This window comes from Hemiscyllium ocellatum, chromosome 32 (assembly GCF_020745735.1).
Source record: "Hemiscyllium ocellatum isolate sHemOce1 chromosome 32, sHemOce1.pat.X.cur, whole genome shotgun sequence".
NCBI classification, from domain to species: domain Eukaryota; kingdom Metazoa; phylum Chordata; class Chondrichthyes; order Orectolobiformes; family Hemiscylliidae; genus Hemiscyllium; species Hemiscyllium ocellatum.
In genome coordinates this window covers 17924414-17937786 of record NC_083432.1, presented here as the reverse complement: position 1 = coordinate 17937786, position 13373 = coordinate 17924414, and the positions used below count along the sequence as shown (strand labels likewise).

The window sequence follows — 13373 nt, the reverse complement described above, 5'->3', positions numbered from 1 at the left end:
TGATGAATTGGTGGAATTCTTTCCCCACAGCGGGCTGTCAAGTCCTGGTTGCTATGTATGTTCAAGCTGAGATAGAATAGTTTTTAATCATTCAGGAAATAAAGGGTTATGAGGTTAAGGCAGCAAAGTGGAGTTGAGAATCATCAGATCATCCACGATTTCATTGAGTGGTGGAGTAGATGCAATAGGCCATAGCCGATTTAGGCTCCTTCGTCTTATGGTTTATTGGATAATGCAGCCTGCTTGATTTGCAGCCCGTCCATCAACTTCAATATTTAACCTCCACCACCAACTCAGAAGCAGTAGTGTGCACCACTTATAAGAAAGATGCACCGTCAAAACTCACCATAGCCTCTTCAATTGCATTTTCGTCTACCATCTAGAAGGACAAGGGTACATGGATAGGAAAGATTTAGAGAGATACAGGCCAAGTGTAGCTAAATGGGACTAGTTCGTTTCAGGTCAGCATGGACAAGTTGGGCCTAAAGGCCTATTTCCATGCTGTATGACTCCACGACAGAAACACAGAAATAACATTGCCAAACCTTCACTATTCCACGTCTAAAATGTGGAACTGCTTTAACAGGACAGGGTTCTATCTGCACCATATGAACCATAGGAGTTCAATGCAGCACTCAGCACCATCTTCGCAAAGACAATTAGGGTCACAATAAATGCTGGCTAAGCCAGCAGATTCTGTGAATGGCAAAGAAAACACAGTAAAATGCATTTCACTTGGTCTCTACGGTAAACTCAAGACTAAGACCAAAATATGTGGAGTCAAGAGATAAGAAACAGAATAAAGAGCAAGCTGGCCACAAAACAGTAGCGTATAAGGGTTAAATAAAACTATTTATTGAATGTAGTAAGTGGTCAAAAGTGATAGTTACTTAGAAAATTCTTACAGAGCACAACATGGTAGCTCACAGATATTTCTCTGGCTGGTTAAATCAAAGAACAAAATTCAGGATTGCTGTTAAGCTACTTAAGACTGACATGCGGAGGAAATACATCAGAGTGTGACGATGTTTTGGAATTCTTGATCCAGAGGGCCAAAGAAGCTTGATCACTTTGCATGTTCAAAACAGAAATCCTTATATTTTTTGAGGCAATAATGTCAATGGATAGGAGGATATGGGGGAGGTGATACAGTTAAATTACAAGGAGGTAAATGATCGGCCATCATCGAATTGAAAGGCTGAGCAACCACAATGGCCTACTCCTGTTTCCATGCTCCACAATAACAGCAGCTGGAACCACTTAATTACCATCTACAGGAACAGTTTGGATTCATCATTTGGGGACAATGAATTGGGGAGGTCAGTACAGTTAACATAGGGAAGACTGCAATAACAGACAGTCTTGATAAGCTTGCAGAACGGACGTGTCATTAGTCAACTAATACCCACAATAATTACATTAATGAAATGCAAAGTGGTGTATTTTGGGCAGAAAAAAAGCCACATGGATTGAAAAGTGGCAGGTAACATTTGTGTCATACGAACATCAGGCAATAACCAATTCCAACAAAAGAAAGTATAAAAAAAGTCTCCACCACCACTGCCATGCAGGATATCACCGTTGACCCCAAATCCAGCCCATCTAGGGTATAATAGCAGATCAGAGGCCTGTTTTTTTTGCAGCCTCTAACTCAACACCTAACTTGCTAAAGCCTACCTATCAAATGAAATGTGCAAGTCATGGTGTAATTCTTTCTACTGGTCTGGATGAGTGCAGTTCTAACACTCACAGGGTTACAGGGACAGGAGAAGACAATTCAGTCCCTTAAGCCTGTTCCTCCATTCAAGGAGATCATGGCTGATCTGGACATAATCCATACACTTGCCTTTGGCCCATATTTCTTAATACCTTTGCTTAACAAAACAAGTTCTCTCCTATTCAAAGTTACAACTGACCACGCACCACCTGTCATTTATGGAAGAGTGTTCCAAACATCTACCATTCTTTATGTATAGAAGTGCTTTCCAACATCTCTCCTGAATAGTCTAACCCAAATTCTCAGATGATGCCCTCTAGTTCTAGAATCTCCACCCAGCAGAAATAGTTTATCTACCCTGCCCATTCCTAAAGACTACAATAAATCATTCTTTAACTTTGTAAATTCGAGAGAAAACAGGTCCAATTCGTATAATCTCTCCTCACAGCATAATACCTGAAGCCAGGTATCATTCTTGAAAACCTATGTTGTACTCCCTCCAAGAACAATATATTCTTCCTAAGGTGTGGTGCCTAAATCTGCTCTCAGTACTGCAAGTGGGGTCTAACCAGGGTTTTGTATAACAGCAGCAGACTTCGGCATCATTATACTCCAGTCCTCTATATAATCAAGGCCAGCAGTAGCTTTCTTGATTATTTTGTGCACCTGTTCATGGCATTTTAAAGACGCACATACCTGAACCACCAGGCAAAAGTGGGTAGTGCAGATGCTGGAAAAGCACAGCAAGTCAGGCAGCATCCGAGAAGCAGGAAAACTGACATTTTGGGCAAAAGCCCTTCATCAGGAATGGTTCCCGATGAAGGGCTTTTGCCTGAAACGTCAATTTTCCAGCTCCTCCGATGCTGCCTGATTTCCAGTGCTTTTCCAGCACCATTCTAATCTTGTACCTGAACCACCAACCTTTTTTTGGCTATCCACTGCATTAAGTTCATACCATCTGGAAAGAACCCTGATCTCTCCTTTCTCATTGCTAAAGCCTACCTATCAAATGAAATGTGCAAGTCATGGTGTAATTCTTTGTACTGGTCTGGATGAGTGCAGTTCTAACACTCACAGGGTTACAGGGGCAGGAGAAGACCATTCAGTCCCTTAAGCCTGTTCCTCCATTCAAGGAGATCATGGCTGATCTGGACCTAATCCATACACTTGCCTTTGGCCAATATGCTTACATTGAACTCAATCTGCTACAGTTTAGCCCATTCGTTTAAACAATCAATTACACATTGTAATTTTTACATTACCATCTACAGTGTCTACAATACCACGTAACTTTTTGTCATTCAATTTGGATATACGACTTTCGGTGCAAGTCATTTTATTCAAAAAATGTTAATAAATACTGGAGACCCTCACAGATCCTTATGGATCCTTACTGGCTACATTCTGCCAATTTGAGTATCTACCCATTATTCCTACTTTCTGTTGCCTGCAAATCAACCAATTTCCCAGCTGTATCAATAATATACCCTAAATTCCCTGGGCTTTTACTTTAGTTAACACCTTTGGTGGGACTTGAATAAATGACTTCTTGGGAAGTATACAAATAAAATCCATAGATATTCCCTGCCCACCACCATTGCAAAAAATTCAGAATGGTTTGTCAGGCATCACCTATGTAACAATATAGAGACAGTTAGCTGAATCAAATCTGCCTTTCTACTTCTATATTTGTAATGCAGTTAAATTAAAACCTTCTAAAGCACTCAAAATTGACCCGCAAGGTTCCTAACCAGAATAACCCATCTCAGATTCTGCAAATAATCAATTCCTGCTACCCATTACATGTTAAACAAAGACTAGCAATTTATTAACAATATGTTAACTTTGGCAGATCACAATTAAACAAAAGTAACCAAAACGTTCATCATTTAAACCCAATAGCCTTTATTTTCAGCACTATTTACAAAAGATAGATTTTAAAAAGTCATGGAATAAGTAAAAGAAAAGACAAAACTAGCCAGATTACCTAAGTGGTTTTCAAGATGCATTGTTCCACATGCATAAAAGGATTGTTTTTTGTGGTTGATTTTTCTGATGTTATTAAGGTCTCCTTTATAGTTCTCTCAGATGGAGGCTATAATACTTATAACTTTATTTTCTATTCTCTGAGCTTCCAAAAGCTGTTCATGGGAGGTTAAGCAGGGAGCTTTCAAATCTTCATGCTGCATCAGCAGCCAGAATCTTTATTCCTGAAAGAACAGCCCAAAACCCAGTTCAAACTCTAGCCACTCCCTGACAGATTGTCTGTCTACTCCACAAGTCCCTGTTACCATTCAGTATCTCCATGTGCTTCAGCACAAGGTCTTTTCCACACTTGCTGGAACCAATTCCCACGTACGAGTTTCATTACAGGTACAAGATACTTTATCAGAACATCCAAAAACTGAAAAGCTCAGAAATCTGAAGGTTTTTTGTGAAATTGTTTTCTCATTAACAAGATTGTTTGGCATGCTCACAGTTTACCCAAGTCGACACCCACTTGATGTGTGTCATACAGATGCAACATGGGGGGGCATGCCCAAGCACGGACAGGCCTGGGGTTTCTCGGTGAACGCCCCCAAGTCAACACCCACTTGATGCATGTCACGGAGATGCGATGGGGTGGGGGGGGGCATGGCCAAGCACGTTCTTACTTAGAAGTCTACTTCTCCGGTAAGATTTTTAAAACTTTCACCATTTTGTGGCCACATTCTGAAAACCGAGAAATTCCGAACTCCCAAACACAGCTGGTCCCGAGCATTTCGGATAAAGGATCTTATACCTGTAGTAGCTAACTTTTGCTATCTGCTTAAGCATAAGGCCCTTCCACGGTGACAAAGCATCTGCAGAATCTTTTCATCACGAACTAACCTGTAATCAACTTTCAGGCCTGGCTTCACAAATAAACAAAAGTTTATTTGGTCTGTTTTCTTTTTAACACAAGCTGTTACCCACAGTCCTAAGTCATTTTTAGCTCACAGTTCCAAACCAAAATTGATAAAGAAAAAGAAAAATAATGAAAATTCAGCAAGGGCTCTCACCGGTCATGGGTCCATGCTGGCTCACCCTGATTAACTGAAAATCTGAACTGTTTAGCTACCACGTTTACAGACTCCAACAATTCCCCTCCACATATGCTAGGCCAACTGGTCTGTCATATCCCGGTTTTCCTCTTATACCCATTTTAAACATTCACTGTTTCAATACTGGCAATTGTAGTCGCAGAGTGTGCTATTAACGAGGTGCGCTTCAAAACAACTTGCCAAAGTTTCAACCTTTTCATAATCTGCAACCTTAAATGACAAGGAAAATAGATGCAAGGCAAGATTAGCTTTCAAAAACTAGCATGTAAGGATCTTTGAAGTACATGCATTCTATTCAGAACAACATTTAAACTCAGTGTCAGGAAAAGATAAAATATTTTAATACCACTGAGTTGTAGCAGTACTGTCGTGGCCCTCGGGAGAAAGATTGAAGCATGCCATTGTATTTCAAATGTACACGTAATTGTCTCTTACCTTTGGTGCAGGACAGCATCCAAAGTCTCCTGAAGCTAGCTTACAGCAAGTATTATTATCAGGGCAGAACACTGTTTCGTTGCACCACACATATTGAACTATAAAAACAAATAAGATAATTAACTAATGGAAGACAAAATCTAATGGCGTCACATGGTGGCGCATAGGAATAAGAGAAAGGGAAATAAGTGGACATTATACACATTAAACACAACATACACGGGAACAAAACAAAAATCTGTAATCTCAACAGTAATTTTTTCTTCAATGGTGCTCTGAAAGCAATCGATTATTTTATTAATTTGGGCGACCAATTTGTTTTTGTGGACTGACCAATTGAGCCTTATCTGATTGAAATATTTAGCCCTAGTTCCATGTACAACTTAAATCAAAGGAGCAGGAATAGACTATTTGGCCCTTCAAACCTGCTCCACCATTTAACATGATCACAGCTGATCATCCAACTCATACCTCATTCCTACTTTCTCCCCCACACCCTTTAATCCCTTCAGCCCCAAGAACGATACCTAATTCCTAACTGAAGACATTCAATGCTTTGGTTTCAATTGCTTTCTGTGACAGAAAATTCCAGAGGCTCACTACTCTCTGGATGAAGAAATTTCACTCCACCTCAGTCCAAAGTAGCCTACCCATACCCTTAAACTGTGAATCTTAGTTCTGAAAACTCTGTCGGGTAAATCACTTATAGACTTCTAGGAGCTCCAAAGTGGATAACCTCACAATTACCCACATTATACATCATCTGCCATAGATTTGCCCATGTACTTAACTTGTCCAAAACTTTTGAGCATCTCTGCATGCTGCTCACAGCTCATCCACCCATCCTCACAGCTTTGTGTCTCCTGTAAACTTGGAGATTTTACATTTAGTTCCCTAAACGTATATTGTGAACAGCTGGGATCCAAGCAGTGATCCCTGCAGTAGCCCACTAATGCTAACTTTAGATAGCAGAGGAGGTTTAGTTGTGAAAGGATAGATTGATGTTATGGCAGATTTGTTTCAAATGTTGAAAAAGTTAAATTTTGTTCATAGGGTAGAAAATTTGATCAAGAGAGAGAAAAGAATTATAGCGGTTAGTATAAACAACAAAAAAAACAAGTCAGGTTAAATGTTGTGAACTGCTTTTCCGTTTTCAAACAAACACACAATCAGCAGTAGGCCATTCAGTCTCTCAAGCCTGTTACATTATTTGATGAGAACAAGGCAGATCTGCAGTGTGAACTCCATTACCTCCGTGGGGTCCATAATAATAGGTCACAGCTAGGGCAGTAAAATATAACAGGGCACTTTGCACCAATGTTTTCACACCAGATTTGACACTTTGTCATGTACAGGAGTTATTAAATGAATAATGGCTTAGTTAATGAGGTATGAATTAAGGACATTGCAGAGACAAAGATTTAGAGTGGAAGTTTCAGAGATCAGAGTTTCAACAATCAAAGTTATTAAAACCAGGGTCACGAGAAAGGCCAGAATTGGTGTAGCGCAGACAAAGCTTGTAGACCTGTGGAAAACCACAAGGAAAGAGGATCATGAGGGGAGTTACAAAAACAAGTGGAAGTAGTTTAAAATGGAGTAATCGGTTAACCAGAGCACAGGGCGATGGGTGAATGGGACTTGGTGCATGTTACAGAAATTTCAATGAGCTAAAGTTTTTCGAAAGTGGCAGATGAGAAACCAGGCAGTACAGTGTTTGAATAGTTGATAGGTTATAATATATTTGTTTCATTGAAGTCCAGACTGCAAGAAGAAATAATAAATCTATCTCATTCACTAAGCCATTATTCATTATTCATCTGGGGTTTACCAGAATGACTGCATAATTTCACTGAAAGGAATTTGATACCTATTGTGAAATCTGTTTATTTGTGGTGATAGGTTCCTGCAGTCTGCAAGAACTGAAGAAAACATTTTGCATCTGAAACGAATTAACTTTTTTTTTCACAGATGCTACCAGAGCTGCTGAGTTTTTCCAATATTCTGGGTTTGTTCTAGAAAAGTTTATCTATTCAGTAGCAGACAGATGCCAGAGTGAGGGATGGAGTTGATGACTAGGGAAATAATTTGCAGTGGGGTTCAAAGACAATAGCTTTGATACTCCCAACATTTAGTTAGAAGAAATTTCTCCTCATCCACTACTGGGATATTAGACATAGGCATAGACACACTTGCAATTCAGAAACAATGGTCCTGTTAATAGTGACGCATGTATGTTAGCTGACAAAGTTTCAGGAGCAGAAACAAAGAACAACAGCATCAAAGGCTCAATGGAGAAGGGATAGTTTACCTTTCCTACTGGATGTTATATGTGACGTTAAGATGGTTTCAGAACAATAATGGAATGGAACATCTTCAAAACCTTCAAATTGTGACAGTTAAAAATCACACAACACCAGGTTATAGTCCAACAGGTTTAATTGGAAGCACACTAGCTTTCAGAGCGACGCTCCTTCATCAGGTGATTGCCTGATGAAGGCAATCACCTGATGAAGGAGCGTCGCTCCGAAAGCGAGTGTGCTTCCAATTAAACCTGTTGGACTATAACCTGGTGTTGAGAGATTTTTAACTGTGTACACCCCAATCCAACACCGGCATCTCCAAATCATTCAAATTGTGAACCCACTCCCATTCCTTCCCTTTCTTTTATCTTTACTTGTTGTATTCTCTGTCACCAGGACTGGCTGTTCTTTCCAGTTTGGCAATTAGACACACCATGGTTCTGCAATTCACACATTCCAATCCTTTAATCTGAACTATCAGCATCCTTTCTCCTAAGGCACTCCTCCCTTTCTCCTGCCATTCTATCCCCTCCACATTTCATGTCAGGTCTGAAGAACAGTGAACTGAACTCGAAACGTAAGCTTACTCTCTCTCCATGCTTGCTGCCTGACCCACTGTGATCTCCAGCATATTTTATTTTCTGTACAGATTCCAGCATCTGCAGTATTTTGCTCCTACATGGTAGAATGGAAATTTGATTGGAGGAATTCCAACATGAAATTCCAGGAAAGAAGGGCATGGCTTATGGAAGATGGTTGAATGTTCAAAGAATCAAGAGGAAACGGAAATTGGTGATGGGGTGATAGTTGCAAAGATGGACAAAAAATTCCGAGCCTTTGATCCAAAGAGAGGACTGATGTTTGGAAAATTTGAGAAGGAGAGAAGCAGTACCAGAACAGGGAGAACTATTAACAATATCAAGTAATGCTGGGGTCAGTGAAGGAAGTTAAATCATCAGCAGTTTGTTGGGAGCATTTGAAGCAGCAAGAAGTGAGACCCATAACAATCAGCTCATGATCGGAGGCAGGATAGACTTCAGGGAACGTCAAGAGTATTCAGGGCTAGGAATGTTTGAGGGAATCTTGGAGGATGTTTGGTCTTCTGCTGCCCTTGGAATGAATGTTAGCGGCAAAGGGAGTTGAATAGACGAGCTCAATCTTACGTAAGCACTTCAATTATTATTGGTGGCGAAGGCAAATGATACATAGAGGAAACGTTTTTAAAAGACTGTGTAATATAAGTCTATTAGCTTTTTTGAAGTTTATGATGAACCGTGGGTGGCACGGTGGCACAGTGGTTAGCACTGCTGCCTCACAGCGCCAGAGACCCGGTTTCAATTCCCGCCTTAGGCAACAGTCTGTGTGGAGTTTGCACATTCTCCCCGTGTCTGCGTGCGTTTCCTCTGGGTATTCCGGTTTCCTTCCACAGTACAAAAAATGTGCAAGTTAGGTAAATTGGCCATGCTAAATTGCCCGTAGTGTTAGGTGAAGGGGTAAATGTAGGGGAATGGGCCTAAGTGAGTTGCTCTTTGGAGGGTCGGTGTGGACTTGTTGGGCTGAAGGGCCTGTTTCCACACTGTAAGCAATCTAATCAAACATCATCAGATAATGTTTCAGCTCTCCATTATGTTGTGTGTGAAGCGCTAATTTTGATATCACCCTGGAAAAGCCTTTATCTAACTATAATTTTATACTTCTTCGCTTAGGACTCCCTCACCACAGGAAATGCCCATAGTTTCTTTCTCTTAAGATATCAGCACATATGGTGAATAACAATTCACTGTAAGCATTCAGAGGAAATTGGCCACGTTAAGCCTATCAAGCTAGGAAAGGAAATGGATTACAATAAAAACTAAGCACTGAAGAAACCTAGATCTGGCAGCATCTCTGGAGAGAGAAATAATTAATATTTTGAGTCCCATGCACATTTTTGCATATATACATTTCTCTTGACCTGCTACCAAATGTCAACTGGTAGTTTCTTTCACTACAAACTCTCAAAAAAATGCATAGACCAGCTGATCCATTGGTCTTCTGCTGCCCTTGGAAAATACTTAACATCTTATCTCCACAGACAATCCAATAATGCTCAGGATGCCATCATAACTGTGAGTAAAAAGTGAGGTCTGCAGATGCTGGAGATCAGAGCTGAAAATGTGTTGCTGGTTAAAGCGCAGCAGGTCAGGCAGCATCCAAGGAACAGGAAATTCGACGTTTCGGGCTAAAGCCCTTCATCAGGAATGATTCCTGATTCCTGATGAAGGGCTTTAGCCCGAAACGTCGAATTTCCTGTTCCTTGGATGCTGCCTGACCTGCTGCGCTTTAACCAGCAACACATTTTCAGCCATCATAACTGTACCCTCTAACTTCATTTTAATATCTGAGCTACAAGGGAAAAAGGCACCTTTCATACTGAATAGATGGATTATCCTTGTCTTAGCTCAATATGGCTTCAATTATTGAAGTGACACAAGCATATTAAAGGTACAAAAACAATGATCAGCAGAAAAGAAGATTTTTAAATGATCATCCTAGGAATTTATTTTCCATTGTGAACAATATTATGAAAAATTAGATTACTTAGAGTGTGGAAACAGGCCCTTTGGCCCAACAAGTCCACACCAACCTTCCGAAGAGCAACCCCCCCAGACCCATTGCCCTACATTTACCCCTTCAGCTAACACGATGGGCAATTTAGCATAGCCAATTCACCTAACCTGCACATTTTTTGGACTGTGGGAGGAAACCCACACAGACACGGGGAGAACGTGCAAACTCCATACAGACAGTTGCTGGGGGTGGGAATTGAACCCAGGTCTCTAGTGCTGTGAGGCAGCAGTGCTAACCATTGTGCCGCTGTGGTTAATAATTAACAAATCTAATCTGGATGAATCCTTCTATTAATTAGAGTTTGGACTATGCGGCTAAATAACAATAAAATTTGCAATACCTTTAGTATCCTTCATTGTAAATCTCCTGAAAGCCGGAAACTTTTTCCACATTTCCGTCATACCAAATCGAGACACACACTTGGACTGTTTCAGATCACATCTCGTTTCAGAAGGGCAGCAGTGCAAACGATCCTCACAGCACACAGCCTACACAAAAAGTGATTAAGCAAAATGTACTGGAGCTTATTCTGTGTTTTCAGCATGAAATATTTATTCATCAAAAAGCTGATAAATAACATACACATATTTCGTAATCCATTCTATTAGTGTTTTAGAGGCAGGCGGCAACTATCTTTAACATGTTCTTCTAAATTTCTGAACATCACACCATTAAAGTTAAAAGCCAACTTATCCTCTGTAATACTAGCCCCTTTTACGTTTTCATGAGAAGAAAGCATGTAAAAATTCAAGAGTTCGTTATAAACCAGAAAACAAACTTTTTAATCAGCTTTCCTGCAAAGTTATTTTGGAATTTTCCTATCTTGGAACTTAGACAGTCAAACAATTAGTCACATATGGGTCAAACTATTAAGAGTTAGAGTTACAGAGTAACATAGGAAATAGGAAATAGCTGCCTTCCCTGAGCAGCTGGGCTTTTGCAATAGCCTGTCCATAAATTTACTGAATTAATTTGAGTGATTTATAGCACTGCATTTCACAATTTATCAACACAGGTTTCGAATGCTCAATCATTTCGTTAAAATACACAATACCTCAGGGCTAAAATGAAATTATTGATCAAACTATACCTTTTCTAAGGGGCAGCACCCCCACTGCTGGTTTGGAAGTATGCAACATGTTGAGCCATCAGGACACTCGGACCCTCCATCTGGGCAAATAATTGCTTTTTCATTCTCATCTGTGAACAACATGTGGCATTTCAGCTTAATATGATAATTATATTGTAGCAACACAAAACAGTTTCCATTTAAAAAGACAGGTTGTGGCCTTGATAGTTCTTCCTTGTGAAAAAGTCAGCCCTGTAAGGAAAGGCAAAGGAATTCAATTTTAAAAATGCTTGCAATTGGCAGACCATGGTGACCATCAGAAAGTAACAGATTGTGTTTGGCTCTCTATATATAAAATTTCCAGCACAGAAAACAGCCATCCTTACTTCCACCCAACCCACTTTAAATTTTTATTCAAAGTGTACTTCAACAAGAATCTGGTGCTGCTTATGTCACCGCGATGCAGCAGGTCTGCACTGGAACCAGAATTGGTAAACCCACTGTTGCTGCCTCTCTCTAATCTTGACTCTGAACTCCAGCATCTGCAGTACTTACTTTCACCTACCTCATTCATTGCAGTCCACACATTCTAATCCCCTTACCTCCAGGCTAACCCTATGGTGGAGAACTTTTGGTTGTGATATCAATTAGTCCGTATGAATCCAGTCAAAAATTTAAATTATAAAATACTAACTTTTAATGGGAGAACTTTCATTTGTGTTGAGAGCACTTTCTGTAATTGAACTGACAGAAAACAGTCTTTCCTTTAACAGAACCCATGTTAAGTTTCTCATTTGTAAGAATCTGACCAATTTCTGCGATCAACCTGCACCATCTTATTGGGTACAGCATCACAGATTCCAATATCTTGGAAAAGAACTTATTTCCAATCTAGATATTTCAGAATTATTTTCGTCCTGTAATTTTTGATTAATGATCTAATCACAGAAGAACTTATTTTCCTTATCTAAACTAATCCTTTTGAAAACCTTCACAAGGTTACCCCTGTTCCAAGGAACACCATCCTAATCTTTTCCAACCCTCATTTCATAATGCATGCCTCACATTTAGATAGAATTGTCTATCCAGAACCATTTTCTCTAGTAAGAAGAAGCGTCTCACTGCCCACACCTCGCTCCAGTCGAATTAGACCATTTGCTCAGAACTTTCATTGGCATTACACCAACCCCAAAGGCTGTATCATTTTACTCTTTGTGACTGAGACACATCAGGGCAGCTCAGCAAATGTAAAATCAAACATTTTAATTAGTTGTTCTGCTCACTAAAAGGTTGTTACGAACTGGGCTAATTATTGAAAACTAACTGAAAAGATATTGGATATTCCTCCAGATTCCAAGGAAAAGATAAAGCAGAAGTATTTCCAGCAATCTTTAGCCAGAAGTGCAGAGTGGGTAATCCACCTAAGCCTCCTCCAGAGGTCCCACCATGAGATGCCAGTCTTCAAACAATGCAATTCACTCCACTGACAAAGAAACAGTCTGAGACATTGGATACTGCAAAGACTATGGGCCCTGACAACATTCCTGCAATAGTACTGAAGACTTGCCGCACCCCTAGCCAAGCTGTTCCACTACTTTTACAACACTGGTATGTACCCGACAATGTGGAAAATTGCCCAGATACGCCCTGTACCACAAACTGCAGAACAAACTCAACCAAGCCAATTACATCCCCATCAGTCAACCTTCGATCATCAGGAAAGAAATGGAAGCTGTCATCACCACTGTCATCAAGTAGACTTGCTCAGTAATAAGATTAAAAATGTGTAGCTGGAAAAGCACAGGTCAGGCAGCATCAAAGAAGGGCTTATGCCCAAAGCATCGATTCTCCTGTTCCTTTGATGCTGCCTGACCTGCTGCACTTTTCCAGCAATACATTTTTAAGCTCTGATCTCCAGCATCTTCAGTTCTCACTTTCTCCTTGCTCAGTAATAACCTGTTCGATGATACCGAGCTTGAGTTCTGCCTGGGGCACAGCTCCTGACTTCACTGCAGTCGTAGTTTAAACATGAATCAAAGAAACCTCAGTTCAGAAAATGGCCATTTGGCCCAATGGATCTGCACCGACCCTCCAAAGAGCATCCCACACATACTCACCCTGTCCTCATAACCCCACATGGGGTTTTTACCATGGCTAGT

The 13373-nt window shown here is 40.3% G+C and overlaps 1 protein-coding gene across 1 annotated transcript in view; it reads right to left on the bottom strand.

The window, feature by feature from the left end:
• Positions 1 to 13373, bottom strand: part of grna (granulin a) — a 115575-nt gene that overhangs the window by 42872 nt on the left and 59330 nt on the right. The window contains exons 6-8 of the mRNA XM_060848528.1: positions 11236 to 11345; positions 10486 to 10633; positions 5236 to 5333 (exon numbers count right to left, since the gene is read on the bottom strand). Coding sequence (XP_060704511.1) covers positions 5236 to 5333; positions 10486 to 10633; positions 11236 to 11345 — 356 coding nt within the window. The remainder of the gene's footprint in view (positions 1 to 5235; positions 5334 to 10485; positions 10634 to 11235; positions 11346 to 13373) is intronic.